We start from the raw sequence: 21,400 nt of genomic DNA on the forward strand, positions 1-21,400 counted from the left end.
CAACTAGGACACGCAAATTATCCAATGCCAGTGTATTGGAATTTGGAACCTTTGACTGACAGCTCCAAACAAGTGCATTCAAATGGAGAAAACAAAAAATGAAAAATGAAAGAAACAAGTGCACTATATATTAAATTCTCTCTACCCTCCTCATTGACGTAATACCATATGATTATTATATGAAAGATAAAGTTGGAAGAATCCAATCCAATGCATGTCGCGTTCGTTTAAGAGATTAGGTCGAAGGAAATTATTTCTTTTTTGGGTCTTAGCTTAGAGGAGGACACAAAAGCCATCACGCAACAGCTGAAACTGACAGAGAATTAAGTAGTTGGAAAAGAATGGCAGGTGAAGAGCAATTAGACTACGACTACTACAACACCCACAAGCTACAAAAGCGGTTAAACATGAAGACTCTTTGCTTTTCCATTATAGTGTAATCATTTTGTATGAACTTTTCTATATTCTGCAGAGTCCAGAGAGAGTCAGCTTCCTTGTTCCTTTCTAAATTTCTAACACTCCAACTGCTTTACAAAACCAATATCCTAACTCTCATGCCATTGAAAAAGTTCTCACCAACTTCTAACGAATTCTCATCCAAACTCTTATGTACATGTAGGTATATATGCTTCTTTGCAAGAGAGAAGAGGATGAACAGGCAAACACATAAATGAAAAGTTCCTGCAAGTCCCATGTGCAGAAACTCTGAGAAAAGTGGAGAGTGAGACAGAAACTTATCTCAAATCCAACTGGGTATTGTTGTCTGAATGAAATAGTGGAATCTGAGCATGCATCCTATGTCTTCCTTGAGATTTACATTTCCTTACAAGAGCAATGAGCAAGATCCTTCTAAAAAACTTTGTCTGTTTACTTTACAGTCTTTTTAATTAAACTTTGTCTGTTATCAGATTTTGAGTCTTCCCTACTATTCTATGTCTTATAAGCAATCAAATATGACATGATAGATGGTGGGGTTAGTCTTCTTAGCAAATGGAGAGTTCAATGATGAAGAAAACATGTCACTATGTTGAGCAAGTATTTCTGCATGCTAATTATGCGATCAAATTTGCATGAGAATCACTAGTGAAGTACCCAAATTTTGAACCACATAATAGTCAATTTGGTAGCAATTCTAAGTTGTATTTTTCACATAAATTGGAATATCCTTTCCACTATATTTTTTTTTATCTTTAATTTTGGGGTTTCCTGAGGAAAATTTGTTTTTCCTGGATTTGTTTCTTTTAATGACTCTCATATCAGATATAGATCTTTCCTATTTCCTTTCTAACCATCTTTCTTATTTGCTTGTTTGTTCGGCATAAGTACAATTATTGCATTTTTCTTGTTTTTTTCGCATTAGTACTTGTAGTTGTGATGTTTCATCTGCAAGCATTCCAATTTAAGTTACTTGCATAAAACTTGAACCTTTTTTTTTATATATATACTGTATCTGGAAGCACTTATTTGACATGTTTTTGGCTAGGAGTATTAGAAAAGTTCATTTTGAGTTCAGTGAAGAAGCTTGCAATGGGATTCCTGGATCTATTCATTGTGGCATTGATGCCAGTGCTGAAAATACTCTTAGTTACTGCTGTTGGGTTATTGCTTGGAACAGAGCGTATAGATCTCTTGGGGGCAAATGCAAGGCAAATTTTGAATAGAGTGAGTTAAATTTTCTTACAGATCAGTGTTCTTTTTATTCTTTTAGTTCTTTTGTTTATGTCAAGCATGTTGGCTACTATTCTATAGAGTTATTTCATTGTAATCAACCATATGGTCATCCAATTTTTATGGCACTTTCATGTGCTGCTGCATGACACAATGTTCTTAAAATTTCAAGAAAAAATTGGTTTTTTTTTCCTATGAAATTTGTAATTTTAGAATATGCTGGCTAGCGTCCTTGTAATGTCCATTGGCAGTGATATTAATAACATGGCCTCAAGTCTTCTTGAAGGCTTGAACTTTGTCTTTGTCTTGCTCTCTTCTCCCCAATGCTCACCCTTTGGTACTGTTGTTTTTAGTTACTTTTATTAAGAAAAAAATTACGTTTTTTGGTAGTTTATGTATGCTGATTTTCAATTCTGATGGTTTTTCTTCTACTAAGTAAAAAAATCTGATCAAATTGTCTTAATGGCTAATTGGCTTGTATACTGTTGTATTATTTCTTCTTTTCTATTTTTGAAATTAAGGACTAACAACAGTACTTTCTTCTATATAGATTGTCTTTTTTGTGTTCAGTCCTTCACTTATTATCAGCAACCTGGCTGATACAATTACATTAGACAGTTTAGCAACCTTGTGAGTTCAGCTCTGCCATACTTCTGAAGTTCTTCCCTCCCTCTTTTTTCGTTTTTCTTTTCACTTTTGCTAACTTTTGGTTAATCTATAGGTGGTTCATGCTACTGAACATCCTTCTCACATTCCTTATTGGCACTGCCCTTGCATGGATACTCATAAAAATCACAAGAACTCCTCAACATCTGCGAGGCCTTGTCATTGGTTGTTGTTCCGCAGGTACGCAAGAATTCAAATTCGAATAAACACTTTAGTTGGTGTATATTTTCTAGCCATACAGAACACCCAAATTAAGATCCAAATTAAGCAAGATGTATAATTCGTAATTTGAATTTTATGGAGGATTATCTTTACCCCTCTGTGCCTCTAAGGATTAGCAGAAAGTACAAAGAATATGTTCTCCAAGAAGTACATGACTGAGAATTAGTTTTTCCAAAGCTTTACACTTGCATGTTTTTCCCATTAGGTAACATTTTATATGTAAGTGAAAGGTAATTGTCCATCATGTATTTAGGAGGAGATTGTTATGTGCAGGAAATTTAGGAAACTTGCCTCTGATTATAATCCCAGCAGTCTGTGAGGAGGAAAATAGTCCATTTGGAGATTCTTCGGTTTGCTCAACAGATGGAGAGACTTATGCTGCACTTTCTATGGCGGTAATGTTAAATCACCACTTATTCCAAAAGTTTAAGCTGATAGGAAAAGATAAATTTAATCATTTAATCATTACTTTAACACTTCTTTTCATGTAGAATATTTAATTTAAATGAGGGTGATTTGACAGAGTCAAAGTTCGATCCCAAGTCCATTGACTCTGATATCAATATTAAATTACCAGTTATCCCAAAAGCTTAATAGTCCATTATTCTCACTTTAAAATCACAGAAATGAATGCATGTCACAGTAAGATCAACTTGATGTGAATGATAAGATGTTGCTCAGTGCCTCCAATAACATGTCCCATTTGCAAGTTCATCTCAAATTGATAGGCCACCACTTGGATGAGATGTCAGTCACAAACTATATCGATAACCCGGGCTAGCTAAATTTGTATGTTTTATAGCTCTTAAAATATGTCGGATGAAGTTCAATCATTTTGTTATTTCTTGTTTTGATGATGCAGGTAGGAGCAGTATATATATGGACTTATACATATCCTATCATGCGGATATATGCAAACAAAAAAACTGAAGAAATTGTTATAGATGGCTCTTCAAATGGGGATAACAATTCTAGAGAAAGCTCACATTTATATTCAGAGATTGACACAGAAGCACTTCTTCCTTCAAAGGGTTGCCCAAGCTCTGAGGAATATGTGGATCAGGCTGAAGTCCCGTCTACCGGATCCGAAGGAAAAGCAAAGGTTTCTTCTATATGTTGTGGTTTCCTTTGCTTAAGATTCAAAAGCTTTTTTGCCTCAAAGTTTGATTTCCATTCAACAAAATCAATGAGAAGTAAAGAAAAACTATTCTTAATGCTTGTATTAAGAAGCAGGCTAGCACTGTGCAGGTCATATAGAACATAGCTTCAATACAGGAGATTGAGGGCATATACTAGGAGTTTATTAATTTTTGTATAGTTGAATGGAAGATCATACTTTCCTATCCTAAAACGGTAACATGTTTCATCAGTAAAAATGACATCTCATGTGTGAGACCATTTTGAAGAAAAAAAAAATGTTCTAACAGAGTAACTAATGGTTGTGATATCTTGGTTCATTAAGAAGCATAGCTTTAACTTAAGCAAGTTAACTATGCTCAAGTTAAGGCAACTTAGCTTTTTCTTTTTCTTTTACTTTTTTACTTTCCTCTTCCAATTTCCTCCTTGAATAAAATAACCTTTCAAAGATGCTTTGGACAGGTTACATTGCTGGAGAAGACTAAGCTGCAACTTAAGATGACTATTGGGCACATTGACTTCCAAAAATTGTTTGCACCATCTACAATTGCAGCGGTATGCTCATAGTGCTTGTTCTATCCAGCAAAAGTTTTGTCTTTGTGCTGTAAGCAGTCAGTATGGTCAGTTTTCCCTTCTATAATCCTGGTAAAAGTGCTTGTTCAAATACTAAAAGAACAAACAGATAATCTGGGAAAGTCTATTCCATCTTGACCTTGAGTTAAAGAAACTATGGTAGTTGAATCACATTCGTTCCAAAAATAAACTTATTCTGTTTCTTGAGGACTTGATCCTATACCTAATGGAGAATGAGATAATTCAGTAATACTCAAGACTAATGCACTGCCAGACTCATTTTAAATGCGAAAGTCTATTCCATCTTGACCTTGAGTTAAAGAAACTATGGTAGTTGAATCACATTCATTCCAAAAATAAACTTATTCTGTTTCTTGAGGACTTGATCCTATACCTAATGGAGAATGAGATAATTCAGTAATATTCAAGACTAATGCACTGCCAGACTCATTTTAAATGCTCTACATAATTGCTTCAAAGTAATTGCTTAATTATTATCTTTATATAGGGATCTCCAAATTAAGATGCTGAGTGTTTCTTCTATAGATTTTCGGGTTTATCATCGGACTAGTCTCTCCAATTCGAAAGATACTGATTGGTGATGATGCTCCTCTTCGTGCCGTCTACAGTTCTGTGAGTTTGATAGGGTATGAATCCAACCCCATCCTCAATATAGATCCTACTGTGAATTGGAAACTTGGATTGGTGTTAATATCTACATGTGAAAGTTTATTTTGGAAATAAACATCAATGCATCGGTTTCATGTAGATATATCAATTAAATATATGTTTAGAAACAGTAGTCCTTCCCTCCTCTCTCTCTCTCTCTCTCTCTCTTTCTCAGCTAAAGTATTTCATTTATACCAAGAAGCAGAAAAAAAGTTAAACCTACAACTCTTTTACAAATTATTGACATGGGTCAAAGCGTTTAAAAAAAATATATAGATGATGTGGCTCCAATCATATACTAACACGTGTCAGCAAATTGTAAAAGAGTTGTAGGTCGAGCTTTACTCGAAGCGGAAATAGCAGCAATAGTTCTTCCTAACTCGCACAGTCGTAAGAATATATCAGGAGTAGTAGTATTGGTAGATATGATTGTCATAGCAAGTTATGTAAATCCATAACTCTTAGAACTTAGAGGCCATGGCAAAACATGAAGCATTCATGTTTCAATTTGGTGTTCTGTATACACTTTCCAGCTCGGGTTCTCATTTGGGAATTTGAATTAAATTCTTGTAGTTTCCTTTGTTAAATCACCACTTCTTCTAAAAGTTTAAGCATCACCCTTATTGATAAATGAGGCCCAACAATTAGAATTTTTAATTGAAACAGAAGGTAAATGACAGAGACAAAGTTCGGATTCTTTAACTTTAATACTATATTAAATCATCACTTATCTTAAAAGCTTAAACTGATAAGAACAAATGAAGTTAATCATTTAATGTATATTCTAACGTCCTTTTTCTTCTACAGGGATGCAGCAATACCATGTATGACACTAATAATTGGAGCAAACCTTCTTAGAGGTAGCTTTTTATACCTTATGTTGGCTTAGTTAACGTTCTTTCATGGATTTTCCATGAAAGGTATCAAATACTTTATATATATAATTTAATTTTTACAGGTCTCAGAGGCTCTGGAGTAGGTCCATTAATTATCCTAGGGGTTATTGCAATTCGGTACATTATCATGCCTTCACTGGGTATTGTAATTGTTAAGGCTGCAAACCATTTTGGCATGGTGGGCTCAGATTCATTATTTCAGTTTACACTTATGCTTCAATATGCACTTCCACCCGCAATGAATGTAGGTATGTATGATTACTTTTCCATTTTTGTTTAACTTTTTTTTTTTGGCAACCCTTCGGGCTTCAAACTGTCCATTTTGAAATAGAAGGTAAAGTGCTGAGTTAGGGTTTGAATTTAAGACCTTTACTCTTGTACCACGTTAAATGATCGCTTATCACAAAACTTTAAGCGGATAGGAAATGGTAATTTAATTAATTAATTAATTAACATTCTAACATTAAATTCATAATTGCTTAACAGTTTGATCTTTTTATTGGCAATTATTGTTAAAGCCACAGTTTAAAAGCTTGGTTCCTGGTATATAGAAAGATTCAGACTCAATGGACTTCTTGATTGGGATCTGGCTTACATGATGTTATTAAAATAATAGCATGTATGTTGTAGTGTAAGCAACGATTAAGATTGAATCTTAAAGTTGACTTACTTTAATAAGCTTTTAATAGAAGAGAGAAAATAAAAAAAGATTTTGAGAGATTCAATCTTAACTGTTGCTTAAACTATAACATACATGCTGTTATTTTAATAACAGCATGTAAGCCATGTCCGATTGATTGAACTTTTTGGATCAGCTAGCTTTAATTAGTCCTTGAAATGATCAATCTTGAATAAATTCTATGATTAATAAATATTGTTTTCGATTAGTTTACTTTAACTTGTGACACCTCGAAAATTTAAGTTTCACATTGGGTGGATGGATGGTGAAGGCGGAACAGGATCCTCTCTAGTTCATTTTGAACCGGAGAGTATTCAATTAGTTATAATTTAGAGGTATTTTTGTCTTTTCACTTTTTGAGATGGGACAAAAATACCCCTTTATTGATTACTTCTCAAATGAGACCAAAATTTATAAATAAATTTAGAAAGCTTTGATTATAACACAAACATGACTAATATTTTTCTTGGGTTGTGATTAACAATATCACTTGCACTGAGGCATTACATCGTAACGTAGGCTCCGATGAGGACGCGTATTTGAACGGGGGAGATTGTGAATATGTTTGGATGTCCATTTGTGGTTTGTGATTTGCTGCAATTATAGGCATATTTTTCATTGCTAACGATATGTGATGAACATGGCAGGTACAATTTCTCAATTGCTTGAAGCTGGACAGAGCGAAAGCTCTGTCATTTTGCTATGGACTTATGCTACGGCAGCACTCGCTCTAACACTCTGGTCAACCATCTTCATGTTGATTGTTGCTTAATCAGATTATTTGCATAAATTGATCAAATTACAATGAGAAGCTTAATTACCTTCTTTTGTTACTATTTATTCTGTACAATTTTGAGAGGAATTTTGTAAAACATCAAGAGTGAAATATAATACTGAGCTTACTCTTTGTTAGATCTACTCAAAGAGATCTACAAGATGATCATGGGGTTCTGAATTCTTGCCCAATGCTTAGCCTACTTTTGGTAGTTGTTGCAGTATTTTAACGGGGTTTAGATAAGTTTGTTTCAATCTATATCTCTTTTGCTTCAATAATTACTTTATACGGCTCTACAGAGAGGAATGAGTCACTTGTTTAGCATTTTCTCTACTATTTGTTTGTATTTCTGGATTGTTATTTTTGTTTTGAGTTTGTTGTTTGAGAGCCCACCTTTTTTTTTTTCCTGTGTTTTGATCCGACGTAACACTTTCCCAATTTGATTATTAAAAAAAAAAGGAAAAAAGTAACAAAAAATTTCACTTTGTTCAAAATTTTAATGGACATTACGTCACGGCATGCCCTCGTGCTTTACTTTTGTGATATTGAGACCTTGGTTTTCAATATAATGAAATCGATACTCGTGTTTTGAATATCTGTAAGGGTTAATTACTTTATTAGTATTTGGTTTAAATCCTATCATAAATGGTATTTGATTTATAGGAAAAGACCAACTTAGTACTTCTATTACGTTTCATCACACGTGTCATTACATATAAATGCCACAAGTCCTAAAAATTAAAATGAATTAAAAATAAATAAAGAATAATTAATTAAAAAACTAAAACCTAAAAAAAAATAGTAATAACCTAAAAAATTAAACTCACAAAAAGAATTATTTAACAAGCTCTCTACTCTATTTCAAATTTAACTCTGATGAATAAAACTCTCCAAATAGCAAATGCCAAAGAGTTAAAGCTATTTAATTTTTTAATCTTATATATTCATTTTCATTATCTCTCTCATCTACCAAGAATAATAATAATATTATTATTTAACTGAAGTAGAAGAAGATAGACTGAGTTTAATATTTCGTTCAGTTTAAAAGTGGCTCTGCAAATTTAAAAAAGTTTGTTTTCATCTTCAAATTTAACCTTTTTTTTTTAATAACAAAAAACGGCTACTTTTGTGAGTTTTTCAAACTTTTAGCCAAATCTGCAGAGTTCAGTAGAAATGCGCCAAAGTATGGGCGGGAAATTACAAAAGAGAAAGCATATTGAAAAAATATAAAGCCCTCCCCAATTCTTCTCTCTCTCTCAGTCTCTCTCTTATTCTATGTGCAGTAGCGCACAGCTAACAGCTTCAACAATGCTTCCGAGGAAAATGCCCAATCCTTTTTCTTCCTCCTCCTCCTCCTCATCATCATCATCATCATAACCATCGTCGTCCAAGAAATCCAACCCAACCAATAAACCCCACCCCTCCAAGTTTGGCATCCAACATTTCTTCCAACGCCATACCCAGAACGCCCTCTAAGCCTCTCAGAAGAGTCCGAACCCCGCCGCCACCCATGCTCCGAGTTCGGGTCCAGAGAAATCGGGTTTGCCTGTTCCAAACCCGATAAATGATCCCGGAAATGCACCCAATTTGCAAAATCCCGACCCGAAGCGTAACGTTTCGGCGTATGGACTGAATAGTGCGTCGCAGAATGCGCCGACGGGTAATGTCGCCGCGATGGATGTTATTTCTGATGAGAACCTGTTGGAGGGTTCGCAGGCGAATGATCAGAATAGTGATAATGTTGCGGTGATGGATGTTAGTTCTGATGACGACCTGCCGGAGGGTTCGCAGCCGCAGGCGAATGATCCGAATAGAGCGTCGCAGAGTACGCCGACGGATAATATCGAGATGATGGATATTAGTTCTGATGAGGAACTGTCGGATGTGTCGCCGGAGGTTTCCAAGTCTAAGTTCTCGCCTGCAACGGTAAATTTACATCGGAAACTTCATTGTAGTTCAGCTTAAGGTGTATTATGCTGATTGTGTTTGTAGTATTTTTAGCTCAATTTTTTTTTTGGAAATTAAATGGTTCAGATTTTGTGACATTACTGTTTACCCAAATGCAATAAATTAAGTAAAAAAAAAATTAAGAAGGTGATTATGACATGAACTAGCCATTGATATGTAGTGTACTTAGGAAATGTCTTACGTTGGATTGAATGTAATTATTTTTCTGACATCTGATGATTTTATATGTTTCATTGCGTATTTAACTTTGGTTTCAATTGTATAGGTAAATGTGGCTCCAAAGAGGTTCAAGGTTGTCCACACAAGGAAAGTTGGGTCATCATCCGCTAGAAGGGAGGTCTTGGAAAAACAATTGGGAAATACAAATCATCCCGAAGAACCATACGGTGGCGGTGAGGTGGAGGTGAACATAGTCGGTATGTAACTGTTAAATCACTGCTTATTTCAAAAGTTGAAATATTTAATTGAAATAGAAGGTGAATGGTGGAGATTGTATTAAACTCAGAACTTAAGTCATAAAAATGGATGAATTTAATTATTTAATTTATATTCTAACACTTTTTTTTAACAGATGAAGCAGGCAATCAGAGAAGAGCGGGAATTGGACGTATGGCAGAAGTTTGGAATCTGCCAGACGGCAGGAAAATCCCCATCTTGTGTAATGACTTTGGTCAACCCCTTGATATTGAAGGCTGTGTATACACGAGGTTCCTTGGCTCCGTTGCAAGGACACATACCATCTTGCCAATCAATTTCAATGGTTGGAGGAAAGTGCCTATGACAAACAAGGAGGCAGCTTGGAATGTCATTTTGGTAATGAATTTCATTGTGCATATTTTCTTAATGTTTGTTGCAATCTCATATTGGTTTTGATTGGATTGTAGTCAAAAATTTTATTGCCTGATGATGGGGGACAATACGATGTCATAAAAAAGTGGTCTATGAAGGATTTGGAGGACAAATGGACGAATTGGAAGCATAATTTAAAGAACAAATATTTTGTGAGTCCAAAACTGCAGAACATGTAGTGGCTAAAGCCCCCCTTGACAAGGTTGATGTCACTCAATATACAGAACTTGTTCACTATTGGTATACGGAAGAAGCAAAGGTAGTAGTGTATGCCTCTTTAAATATGCTGTAGACAACAATACAATCACAATACTTCTCACTGTCTGATTAACAATGTAGATCAAGAGTGATAAAGCTAAGAAGATCCGCTCGGCACAACATAATAATCACGCAGCGGGATCAAAAAGTTATGCCAGACATGCATATGACATGGTAGTTATTTAGTTAGTAGCACATATGAAGTGCTTGATTTTATTTACAAATGTACTAACTTCGTTATATGTAGGAAAAATCTACTGGAGTTAAGCCGAATAGGGCCCAAGTATATATTGTGACGCATAAGCATAAAGACGGCACCCCCCCTTAATGATGAGATGGGGAAGAAACATTGTATGTCGATTTTGGATTAATTTACATTATTATTATTTTGCAATTGGCTTAAGATTCTATGCTTTGTTCCAGGCACAAATGGAGGAGCTCTTAGCACAAGAGCCTCCAAACTCACAGGGGGGTAAGCAAGAGCAAGGGAGCATTGTTTGGTCTCTAAATGATGCTTATGCGCAAGTTATAGGTCCAGAGCAATATGGGCGTGTCCGTGGTTTGGGAAAAAGGCTTGCCCCTTCATCCCACCTTGATCATAGAAAGAAAAACTCTTTCATGGATGGAGTTGTAGAGGGTGCCTCCAGAGAGAAAGATACGCAAGAAATTGCGGTGCTAAAGGACTATGTTGTTAAACTAGAGGACAAAATGTCGAGTCTCCAAAATATGGTTCAGCAATTTATACAACGGATGGATATACAGGTTAAGTTGTAATCTATTATTTCCACAATAATGTTATGCTACTCCATTTGGTCCCATCATCTCTGTGATTCTTATTATTTGTTGTATGCAGGGTGACTTTAACTCTCCACGTGGACATCCGAAATCATCTGCAGCTAGTCATACAGTGGCAACTCCATGTGATGGTAAGTTATTTCAATTCCATTGTCATTAACTTGTTGGTAGAACTACTGTGAAATATAGCAAGCGGGAGGCTTGCATGGAGTTTATAAGGATGAGTAAAATAGGATTTGGAGTGTTTATCGTGATTATATCTGTTCAATGGTTGTTGGTTGTTTTATCTGTTTGTTGGTTTGAGTTTGTGACCTCATTAATCATATAAGAATAAATAAACTTTTAGCATCCTCATGCAAATTATATACTAGAAAAGCATGTTTGGAATCTCAATTCAAATTCTAACAATTTGGGTTGATTCCTGAGAAACCAATTCAAGGCATCATTCGATCACTAGCTTGTATCATAGATTTTATCATAAATTTATGCTCTGTGTGTGTGTGACATTCTAAATGTTTATGATTCATCATGCATAAGAGGGCAAACCTTTAAATCCTCCTAAATGTAGATATGTCACAGGAAACTTTAGATTCATAACACTTCAGCTGCTTTCTCGAAATGCTAAGGGTCCTCTTATAGATCTTCTTTTGCAAATACATTTAGTTTCCAGTATTTCGCATGTTCCTTCAAGATCTTCTTCTCTTCCTTTCTTTTTCATCAATGAAAATTAAGGTAGTGATTTTCTAATGGTTGTCATTTGATTGCTTCCCATCGTAACGTGACTACCACCTTCTAAGATTGATTTATGCGGATTCAGTCCCTCATATGAGGCGTCAAGATTATTGTGTTGATGGTTTACAGAAATTGGATGATTCTTACATGTTGGTATTGTCTTATGGTCATTGTAGAATGAGATTCTTGCATGTTGTCATGATTCTCATTTGCAAATGATGATCAGGGTGATGGTGGGAATGCTGCCTGAGGGTGAAACATGAGATGTCAAGAAATCCATCAATCTTGGTTGCAAACATGAGATATTTTGCCTTTTGTACTGTGTAATTTTGAATTACAATCACCATCTTCCTGTGTGTAAGAGCGAAACAAATGCTGAATTTCAAAAATGAAATGTATGTATAAATATGTTACTAAATTGTGATCTTTGTCATTGCATCTTTCATATCCTTGTACATCCATTTTCACCTAAGCCATGCAAGTAGGATCTTTTACTACAGATTAAAAGAGATATACGATCATCAAATTAAATGTACAGGACAATAAAAAATAAAAGTTGCTACAAAATTTAGAATTTTATTATAACCCTGCTCCTGTTTTGATGAAAATGTGTTGTGTCAAGCCATGTGATACAATGGTTTATAGAACAGCAGATATGTGGTGCTGTTAAGAAGCACCGCTAGAAATGATACAAAACTGTTGTTTTTGTTAATTTAGCAGCGTTTTATATAAAACACTGTTAGGACTTGTTTGGGTGTTAGTTTGAGGAGTTTAAAAGTGCGTTTAATACTCAAAAAATCTGTTTCATGAAAAAAAAAAAAAAAAAATGTTTGGTAAAAAAACATTGAAAGCGCTTTTAAAGGTTTAAAAAACTCAATAATATAAACAATTAGCAAAATAAACTAAACACGATCTATAGAGTTCAAAAAAAATGGTAGCAAAAATAAATATTGTAAATTCAAATGACTGCAGAATAATCACTTAAAAAATAAATAAAACAGATATTTTTATCATATTCCACACTTTTGCACAAAAAAACACAAATACATGCAAGGACAAACGAGACGTGGGGAAGATGGCTAAGAGAAAAAGAATATAAACAGAATAATGCATAATATGTTAATTTTGGGGGGACAAATATATATTATTTTTAGGTGACGAATGTCCCCCTCCCTAACATTGGGGTCTGCCCTTGTGGTGAATTGACGGAGTTAAAGTTCGATCCCAGGATCTTTGGCTTTGATACCATGTTAAATTATTAGTTATCTCAAAACTTTCGTGATCCTCCCTCGCTGAAAGAGAAAATTTTGGACCCGTGCAAGGTGTCCTCCCAACAAGGATCGAGTAAGTGTGGCCTTAAAGAATTGTTTCAGTCCAAAGGAATTCGAACGTTAGACTTAGTGTCCACCAAATTTTTTAAGATTTTCACCATTTGAGCCAACCCCTTGAGGTTCAAAATGAAATAAATACATCAATATATAACACTTAAGAATCAACAAGTGTGTTTGACTTTGCCTCATGCATACATTAATATTGGAGAAATACTACACGCATTCTTGATGCGGCATCTAAAATTACTATTGGATCCTAAATTTAATGGTGATTTTGGATATCATACTTGAGAAAGTGTGAGAGTGGAAGTGTAAAAGTAAGAGCATGCGTAGTATTTTTTTTAATATTGCTTGTTAGTTGAATTTCTTTTTACTCAATCCATTAAATTTATTAGTGCCCAAAATATATATAATTTTTACACGCTTTATTAAAAATTCATATGAAAATTATATATATTTTAAACACATATTAGACGAAATTAAAAACATAAAAAAATAAATAAAAAAATAATAAAAAAAAATTATTCGACCCAATTTGATGAAAAAACTTTATCCTTACTACTCTCGGCTAAAAACCGAAACCGATAAGCCTAAGTTCAATTGGACCAACTTGGACACGCAAATTATCCAATGCCAGTGTATTGGAATTTGGAACCTTTGACTGTCAGCTCCAAACAACTGCATTCAAGTAGAGAAAACAAAAAATGAAAAATGAAAGAAACAAGTGCCCTACATATTAAATTCTCTCTACCCACCTCATGGGCCTAATACCATACGATTATTATATGGAAGATAACGTTGGAAGAATCCAATCCAATGCATGAGATTGTCGTGTTCGTTTAAGAGATTAGGTCGAAGGAATCCATTTCTTTTTTGGGTCCTAGCTTAGAGGAGGACACAAAAGCCATCACGCAACAGCTGAAACCGACAGAGAATTAAGTAGTTGGAAAAGAATGGCAGGTGAAGAGCAATTAGACTACGGCTACTACAACACCCACAAGATACCAAAGCGGTTAAACATGAAGAGTCTTTGCTGTTCCATTGAAGTGTGATCATTTTGTATGAACCTTTCTATATTCTGCAGAGTCCAGTGAGAGTCAGCTTCCTTGTTCCTTTCTAAATTTCTAACACTCCAACTGCTTTACAAAACCAATATTCTAACTCTCATGCCATTGAAAAAGTTATCACTAACTTCTAACGAATTCTCATCCAAACTCTTATGTACATGTAGGTATATATGCTTCTTTGCAAGAGAGAAGAGGATGAACAGGCAAACACGTACATGAAAAGTTCCTGCAAGCCCCATATGCAGAAACTCTGAGCAAAGTGGAGAGTGAGACAGAAACTTATCTCAAATCCAACTGGGTATTGTTGTCTGAATGAAATAGTGGAATCTGAGCATGCATCCTATGTCTTCCTTGAGATTTGCATTTCCTTACAAGAGCAATGAGCAAGATCCTTCTAAAAAACTTTGTCTGTTTACTTTACGGTGTCTTTAATTAAACTTTGTCTGTTATCAGATTTTGAGTCTTCCCTACTATTCTATGTCTTATAAGCAATCAAATGTGACATGATAGATGGTGGAGTTAGTCTTCTTAGCAAATGAAGAGTTCAATGATGAAGAAAACATGTCACTATGTTGAGCAAGTATTTCTGCATATATGCTTAATTATGCGATCAAATTTGCATGAGAATCACTAGTGAAGTACCCAAATTTTGAACCGCATAATAGTCAATTTGGTAGCAATTCTAACTTGTATTTAATTTTAACATAAATTGGAATATCCTTTTCACTATACTTTTTTATCTTTAATTTTGGGGTTTCCTGAGGAAAATTTGTTTTTCCTGGATTTGTTTCTTTTAATGACTCTCATATCAGATATAGATCTTTCCTATTTCCTTTCTAACCATCTTTCTTATTTGCTTGTTTGTTCGGCATAAGTACAATTATTGCATTTTTCTTGTTTTTTTCGCATTAGTACTTGTAGTTGTGATGTTTCATCTGCAAGCATTCCAATTTAAGTTACTTGCATAAAACTTGTACCTTTTTTTTTATATATATACTGTATCTGGAAGCACTTATTTGACATGTTTTTGGCTAGGAGTATTAGAAAAGTTCATTTTGAGTTCAGTGAAGAAGCTTGCAATGGGATTCCTGGATCTATTCGTTGTGGCATTGATGCCAGTGCTGAAAATACTCTTAATTACTGCTGTTGGGTTATTGCTTGGAACAGAGCGTATAGATCTCTTGGGGGCAAATGCAAGGCAAATTTTGAATAGAGTGAGTTAAATTTTCTTACAGATCAGTGTTCTTTTTATTCTTTTAGTTCTTTTGTTTATGTCAAGCATGTTGGCTACTATTCTATAGAGTTATTTCATTGTAATCAACCATATGGTCATCCAATTTTTATGGCACTTTCATGTGCTGCTGCATGACACAATGTTCTTAAAATTTCAAGAAAAAATTGGTTTTTTTTTCCTATGAAATTTGTAATTTTAGAATATGCTGGGTAGCGTCCTTGTAATGTCCATTGGCATTGATATTAATAACATGGCCTCAAGTCTTCTTGAAGGCTTGAACTTTGTCTTTGTCTTGATCTCTCCTCCCCAGTGCTCACCCTTTGGTACTGTTGTTTTTAGTTACTTTTATTAAGAAAAAAATTATGTTTTTTGGTAGTTTATGTATGCTGATTTTCAATTCTGATGGTTTTTCTTCTACTAAGTAAAAAAATCTGATCAAATTGTCTTAATGGCTAATTGGCTTGTATATTGTTGTATTATTTCTTCTGTTCTATTTTTGAAATTAAGGACTAACAACAGTACTTTCTTCTATATAGATTGTCTTTTTTGTGTTCACTCCTTCACTTATTTTCAGCAACCTGGCTGATACAATTACATTAGACAGTTTAGCAACCTTGTGAGTTCAGCTCTGCCATACTTCTGAAGTTCTTCCTCTCCCTCTTTTTTCGTTTTTCTTTTCACTTTTGCTAACTTTTGGTTAATCTATAGGTGGTTCATGCTACTGAACATCCTTCTCACATTCCTTATTGGCACTGCCCTTGCATGGATACTCATAAAAATCACAAGAACTCCTCAACATCTGCGAGGCCTTGTCATTGGTTGTTGTTCCACAGGTACGCAAGAATTCGAATTCGAATAAACACTTTAGTTGGTGTATATTTTCTAGCCATACAGAGCACCCAAATTAAGACCCAAACTAAGCAAGATGTATAATTCGTAATTTGAAAATTTTATGGAGGATTATCTTTACCCCTCTGTGCCTCTAAGGATTAGCAGAAAGTACAAAGAATATGTTCTCCAAGAAGTACATGACTCTGAGATGTAGTTTTTCCAAAGCTTTACACTTGCATGTTTTTCCCATTAGGTAACATTTTATATGTAAGTGAAAGGTAATTGTCCATCATGTATTTAGGAGGAGATTGTTATGTGCAGGAAATTTAGGAAACTTGCCTCTAATTATAATCCCAGCAGTATGTGAGGAGGCAAATAGTCCATTTGGAGATTCTTCTGTTTGCTCGACAGATGGAGAGACTTATGCTGCACTTTCTATGGCGGTAATGTTAAATCACCACTAATTCCAAAAGCTTAAGCTAATAGGAAGAGATAAATTTAATCACTTAATCATTACTTTAACATTTCTCTTCACGTGAAATATTTAATTTAAATGGGGGTGATTTGACGGAGTCAAGGTTCGATCCCAAGACCTTTGGCTCTGATACCAATATTAAATTACAAGTTATCCCAAAAGCTTAATAGTCCATTATTCTCACTTTAAAATCATAGAAATGAATGCATGTCACAGTAAGATCAACTTGATGTTGCTCAGTGCCTCCCATAACATGTCCCATTTGCAAGTTCAGCTCAAATTGATAGGCCACCACTTGGATGAGATGTCAGTCACAAACTATATCGATAACCCGGGCTCCTCTGAACCGGACTAGCTAAATTTGTATGTTTTATAGCTCTTAAAATATGTCGGATGAAGTTCAATCATTTTGTTATTTCTTGTTTTGATGATGCAGGTAGGAGCAGTATATATATGGACTTATACATATCCTATCATGCGGATATATGCAAACAAAAAAACTGAAGAAATTGTTATGGATGGCTCTTCAAATGGGGATGACAATTCTAGAGAAAGCTCACATTTATATTCAGAGATTGACACAGAAGCACTTCTTCCTTCAACGGGTTGCCCAAGCTCAGAGGAATATATGGATCTGGCAGAAGTCCTGTCTACCGGATCCGAAGGAAAAGCAAAGGTTTCTTCTATATGTTGTGGTTTCCTTTCCATAAGATTCAAAAGCTTTTTTGCCTCAAAGTTTGATTTCCATTCAACAAAATCAATGAGAAGTAAAGAAAAACTATTCTTAATGCTTGTATTAAGAAGCAGGCTACCACTGTGCAGGTCATATAGAACATAGCTTCAATACAGGAAATTGAGGGCATATACTTGGACTTTAGTAATTTTCGTATAGTTGAATGGAAGATCATACTGTCCTATCCTAAAATGGTAACATGTTTCATCAGTAAAAATGACATCTCTTGTATGAGACCATTTATTGAAGAAAAAAAAAAAAGTTCTAACAGAGTAACTAATGGTTGTGATATCTTGGTACACTAGAGCATGTTTGAGATTGCGTTTGAGAAATAGAATTTTTAAGTCAAAATGAGCTTTTGAACAAAAGCTTCATTTTTAAGCTTTTGCCAAAAGTGTGTTTTGATCATTTTTAAGTTTTTTGAACCCTTAAAAGAGCTTTTAATTTTTTTACCAAACGAGCACTTTTTTCTTCAAACGGACTTTTTGAGTATTAAAAGCAGGCCCCTCAAACGCAATCTCAAACAGGCCCTAAGAAGCATAGGTTTCACGTAAGCAAGTTAACTATGCTCAAGTTAAGGCAACTTAGCTTTTTCTTTTTCTTTTACTTTTTTACTTTCCTCTTCCAATTTCCTCCTTGAATAAAATAACCTTTCAAAGATGCTTTGGACAGGTTACATTGCTGGAGAAGACTAGGCTGCAACTTAAGATGATTATTGGGCACATTGACTTTCAAAAATTGTTTGCACCATCTACAATTGCAGCGGTATGCTCATAGTGCTTGTTCTATCCAGCAAAAGCTTTGTCTTTGTGCTGCAAGCAGTCAGTATGGTCAGTTTTTCCCTTGTATAATCCTGGTAAACGTGCTTGTTCAAATACAAGCAGATAATCTGGGAAAATCTATTCCATCTTGACCTTGAGTTAGAGAAACTGTGGTAGTTGAATCACATTCATTCCAAAAATAAACTTATTCTGTTTCTTGAGGACTTGATCCTATACTTAGTGGAGAATGAGATAATTCAGTAATATTCAAAACTAATGCACTGCCAGACTCATTTTAAATGCTCTACATAATTGTTTCAAAGTATTTGCTTAATTATTATCTTTATATAGGGATCTCCAAATTAAGATGCTTAGTGTTTCTTCTATAGATTTTCGGGTTTATCATCGGACTAGTCTCTCCAATTCGAAAGATACTGATTGGTGATGATGCTCCTCTTCGTGCCGTCTACAGTTCTGTGAGTTTGATAGGGTATGAATCCAACCCCATCCTCAATATAGATCCTACTGTGAATTGGAAACTTGGATTGGTGTTAATATCTACATGTGAAAGTTTATTTTGGAAATAAACATCAATACATCAGTTTCATGTACATATATCAATTAAATATATGTTTAGAAACAGTAGTTTTTCCACTCTCTCTCTCTCTCTCTCTTTCTCAGCTAAAGTATTTCGTTTATACCAAGAAGCAAAAAAAAAGTTAGACCTACAACTCTTTTACAAATTATTGACATGGGTCAAAGCGTTTAAAAAAAATGTGAATGATGTGGCTCCAATCACATACTAATACGTGTCAGCAAATTGTAAAAGAGTTGTAGGTCGAGCTTTACTTGAAGCGAAAATAGCAGCAATAGTTCTTCCTAACTCGCACAATCATAAGAATATATCAGCAGTAGTAGTATTGGTAGATATGATTGTCATAGCAAGTTATGTAAATCTATAACTCTTAGAACTTAGAAGCCATGGCAAAACATGAAGCATTCATGTTTCAATTTGGTGTTCTGTATACACTTTCCAGCTCGGGTTCTCATTTGGGAATTTGAATTAAATTCTTGTAGTATCCTTTGTTAAATCACCACTTCTTCCAAAAGTTTAAGCATCACCCTCATTGATAAATGAGGCCCAACAATTAAAATTTTTAATTGAAACAGATGGTAAATGACAGAGACGAGATTCGGACTCTTTAACTTTAATACCATATTCAATCATCACTTATCCTAAAAGCTTAAACTGATGAGAACAGATAACTTTAATCATTTAATGTATATTCTAACGTCCTTTCTCTTCTACAGGGATGCAGCAATACCATGTATGACACTAATAATTGGAGCAAACCTTCTTAGAGGTAGCTTTTTATACCTTATGTTGGCTTAGTTAAAGTTCTTTCATGGATTTTCCATGAAAGGTATCAAATACTTTATATATATAATTTAATTTTTACAGGTCTCAGAGGCTCTGGAGTAGGTCCATTAATTATCTTAGGGGTTATTGCAATTCGGTTCATTATCATGCCTTCACTGGGTATTGTAATTGTTAAGGCTGCAAACCATTTTGGCATGGTGGACTCAGATTCATTATTTCAGTTTACACTTATGCTTCAATATGCACTTCCACCCGCAATGAATGTAGGTATGTATGATTACCTTTCCATTTTTGTTGAACTTTTTTTTTTTTTGCAACCCTTCGAGCTTTAAACTGTCCATTTTGAAATAGAAGGTAAAGTGTTGAGTCAGGATTTGAATTTAAGACCTTTGCTCTGGTACCACGTTAAATGATTGTTTATCCCAAAACTTTAAGCGGATAGGAAATGGTAATCAATTAATTAATTAATTAACATTCTAACATTAAATTCATAATTGCTTAACAGTTTAATCTTTTTATTGGCAATTATTGTTAAATCCTAGTTTGAAAGCTTGGTTCCTGGTGCTTGTTTGCAGTATATAGAAAGATTTAGACTCAATGGACTTCTTGATTGGGATTTGGCTTACATGATGTTATTAAAATAACAGTATGTATGTTGTAGTGTAAGCAACGATTAAGATTGAATCTCAAAGTTGATTTACTTTGAGAAGCTTTTAATAAAAGAGAGAAAATGAAGAAAGATTTTGAGAGATTTAATTTTAACTGTTGCTTAAACTACAACATACATGCTGTTATTAAAATAACAGCATGTAAGCCAGATCCGATTGATTGTTTTTTGGATCAGCTAGCTTTAATTAGTCCTTGAAATGATCAATCTTGAATAAATTCTATGATTAATAAATATTGTTTTCGATTAGTTTACTTTAACTTGTGACACCTTGGAAATTTAAATTTCGCATTAGGTGGATGAATGGTGAAGGCGGAACATGATCCTCTCTAGTTCATTTTGAACCGGAGAGTATTCAATTAGTTATATTTGAGAGGTATTTTTGTCTTTTTACTTTTTGAGAGGGGATAAAAATACCCCTTCATTGATTACTTATCAAATGAGACCATTTTATAAGTGATTTTAGAAAACTTCGATTATAATACAAACATAACTAATATTTTTCTTGGGTTGTGATTAACAATATCACTTGCACTGAGGCATTACATCGTAACATAGGCTCCGATGAGGACGCTGGGTATTTGAACGGGGGAGATTGTGAATATGTTTGGATGTCCATTTGTGGTTTGTGATTTGCTGCAATTATAGGCATATTTTTCATTGCTAACGATATGTGATGAACATGGCAGGTACAATTTCTCAATTGCTTGAAGCTGGACAGAGCGAAACCTCTGTCATTTTGCTATGGACTTATGCTACGGCAGCATTCGCTCTAACACTCTGGTCAACCATCTTCATGTTGATTGTTGCTTAATCAGATTATTTGCATAAATTGATCAAATTACAATGAGAAGCTTAATTAGCTTCTTTTGTTACTATTTATTCTGTACAATTTTGAGAGGAATTTTGTAAAACATCAAGAGTGAAATATAATACTGAGCTTACTCTTTGTTAGATCTACTCAAAGAGATCTACAAGATGATCATGGGGTTCCAACAAAACGGCTACTATTGTGAGTTTTTTCAAACTTCTA

The 21,400-nt window shown here is 34.4% G+C and overlaps 3 protein-coding genes across 14 annotated transcripts; all 3 read left to right on the plus strand.

Annotated features, from left to right (window-relative positions):
* The first annotated feature begins 437 nt into the window (after positions 1-437).
* On the plus strand, positions 438-7,450 carry LOC132167382 (protein PIN-LIKES 3-like). Of its 5 annotated transcripts, none has more exons than XM_059578340.1 (11): positions 438-484; positions 620-1,662; positions 2,219-2,298; positions 2,390-2,514; positions 2,830-2,951; positions 3,419-3,658; positions 4,156-4,248; positions 4,813-4,913; positions 5,743-5,795; positions 5,894-6,079; positions 7,158-7,450. In XM_059578340.1, exons 2-11 carry the CDS (start codon positions 1,528-1,530, stop codon positions 7,280-7,282), a joined length of 1,260 nt encoding a protein of 419 aa, XP_059434323.1. In that variant the 5' UTR covers positions 438-484; positions 620-1,527; the 3' UTR covers positions 7,283-7,450. The 5 variants fall into 5 exon arrangements, with proteins under 5 accessions (XP_059434323.1, XP_059434321.1, XP_059434322.1 ...); XM_059578338.1 differs by having other exon boundaries at positions 446-753; positions 1,484-1,662; XM_059578339.1 differs by having other exon boundaries at positions 446-753; positions 1,493-1,662.
* A 1,120-nt stretch (positions 7,451-8,570) lies between these two features.
* On the plus strand, positions 8,571-12,255 carry LOC132167279 (uncharacterized). Of its 2 annotated transcripts, none has more exons than XM_059578195.1 (9): positions 8,571-9,211; positions 9,519-9,669; positions 9,825-10,066; positions 10,138-10,361; positions 10,442-10,534; positions 10,608-10,711; positions 10,784-11,122; positions 11,214-11,286; positions 12,064-12,255. In XM_059578195.1, exons 1-4 carry the CDS (start codon positions 8,960-8,962, stop codon positions 10,279-10,281), a joined length of 789 nt encoding a protein of 262 aa, XP_059434178.1. In that variant the 5' UTR covers positions 8,571-8,959; the 3' UTR covers positions 10,282-10,361; positions 10,442-10,534; positions 10,608-10,711; positions 10,784-11,122; positions 11,214-11,286; positions 12,064-12,255. The 2 variants fall into 2 exon arrangements, with proteins under 2 accessions (XP_059434178.1, XP_059434177.1); XM_059578194.1 differs by having other exon boundaries at positions 12,114-12,255.
* Positions 12,256-14,125: 1,870 nt separating this feature from the next.
* On the plus strand, positions 14,126-21,327 carry LOC132181832 (protein PIN-LIKES 3-like). 7 transcript variants are annotated; one of them, XM_059595080.1, is made up of 12 exons: positions 14,126-14,308; positions 14,450-14,583; positions 15,330-15,499; positions 16,056-16,135; positions 16,228-16,352; positions 16,672-16,793; positions 17,262-17,501; positions 18,231-18,323; positions 18,709-18,809; positions 19,631-19,683; positions 19,782-19,967; positions 21,057-21,327. In XM_059595080.1, exons 3-12 carry the CDS (start codon positions 15,365-15,367, stop codon positions 21,179-21,181), a joined length of 1,260 nt encoding a protein of 419 aa, XP_059451063.1. In that variant the 5' UTR covers positions 14,126-14,308; positions 14,450-14,583; positions 15,330-15,364; the 3' UTR covers positions 21,182-21,327. The 7 variants fall into 7 exon arrangements, with proteins under 7 accessions (XP_059451063.1, XP_059451051.1, XP_059451048.1 ...); XM_059595068.1 differs by having other exon boundaries at positions 14,127-14,314; positions 15,321-15,499; XM_059595065.1 differs by having other exon boundaries at positions 14,127-14,308; positions 15,321-15,499.
* Positions 21,328-21,400: the final 73 nt, after the last annotated feature.

The sequence above is a fragment of the Corylus avellana genome, chromosome ca1 (genome assembly GCF_901000735.1).
Source record: "Corylus avellana chromosome ca1, CavTom2PMs-1.0".
In the NCBI taxonomy this organism is placed as follows: domain Eukaryota; kingdom Viridiplantae; phylum Streptophyta; class Magnoliopsida; order Fagales; family Betulaceae; genus Corylus; species Corylus avellana.

Bases quoted from the DNA above. Each gene is read 5' to 3' on its own strand.
- LOC132181832 (XM_059595080.1), top strand. From the start codon at position 15,365: ATGGGATTCCTGGATCTATTCGTTGTGGCATTGATGCCAGTGCTGAAA. The intron at 17,502-18,230 runs GTTTCTTCTATA...TGCTTTGGACAG, and splicing joins GATCCGAAGGAAAAGCAAAG to GTTACATTGCTGGAGAAGAC. The intron at 18,324-18,708 runs GTATGCTCATAG...TTTCTTCTATAG, and splicing joins CACCATCTACAATTGCAGCG to ATTTTCGGGTTTATCATCGG.
- LOC132167279 (XM_059578195.1), top strand. From the start codon at position 8,960: ATGGATGTTATTTCTGATGAGAACCTGTTGGAGGGTTCGCAGGCGAAT. The intron at 9,212-9,518 runs GTAAATTTACAT...TCAATTGTATAG, and splicing joins CTAAGTTCTCGCCTGCAACG to GTAAATGTGGCTCCAAAGAG. The intron at 10,067-10,137 runs GTAATGAATTTC...ATTGGATTGTAG, and splicing joins CAGCTTGGAATGTCATTTTG to TCAAAAATTTTATTGCCTGA.
- LOC132167382 (XM_059578340.1), top strand. From the start codon at position 1,528: ATGGGATTCCTGGATCTATTCATTGTGGCATTGATGCCAGTGCTGAAA. The intron at 2,515-2,829 runs GTACGCAAGAAT...TGTTATGTGCAG, and splicing joins CATTGGTTGTTGTTCCGCAG to GAAATTTAGGAAACTTGCCT. The intron at 6,080-7,157 runs GTATGTATGATT...TGAACATGGCAG, and splicing joins TCCACCCGCAATGAATGTAG to GTACAATTTCTCAATTGCTT.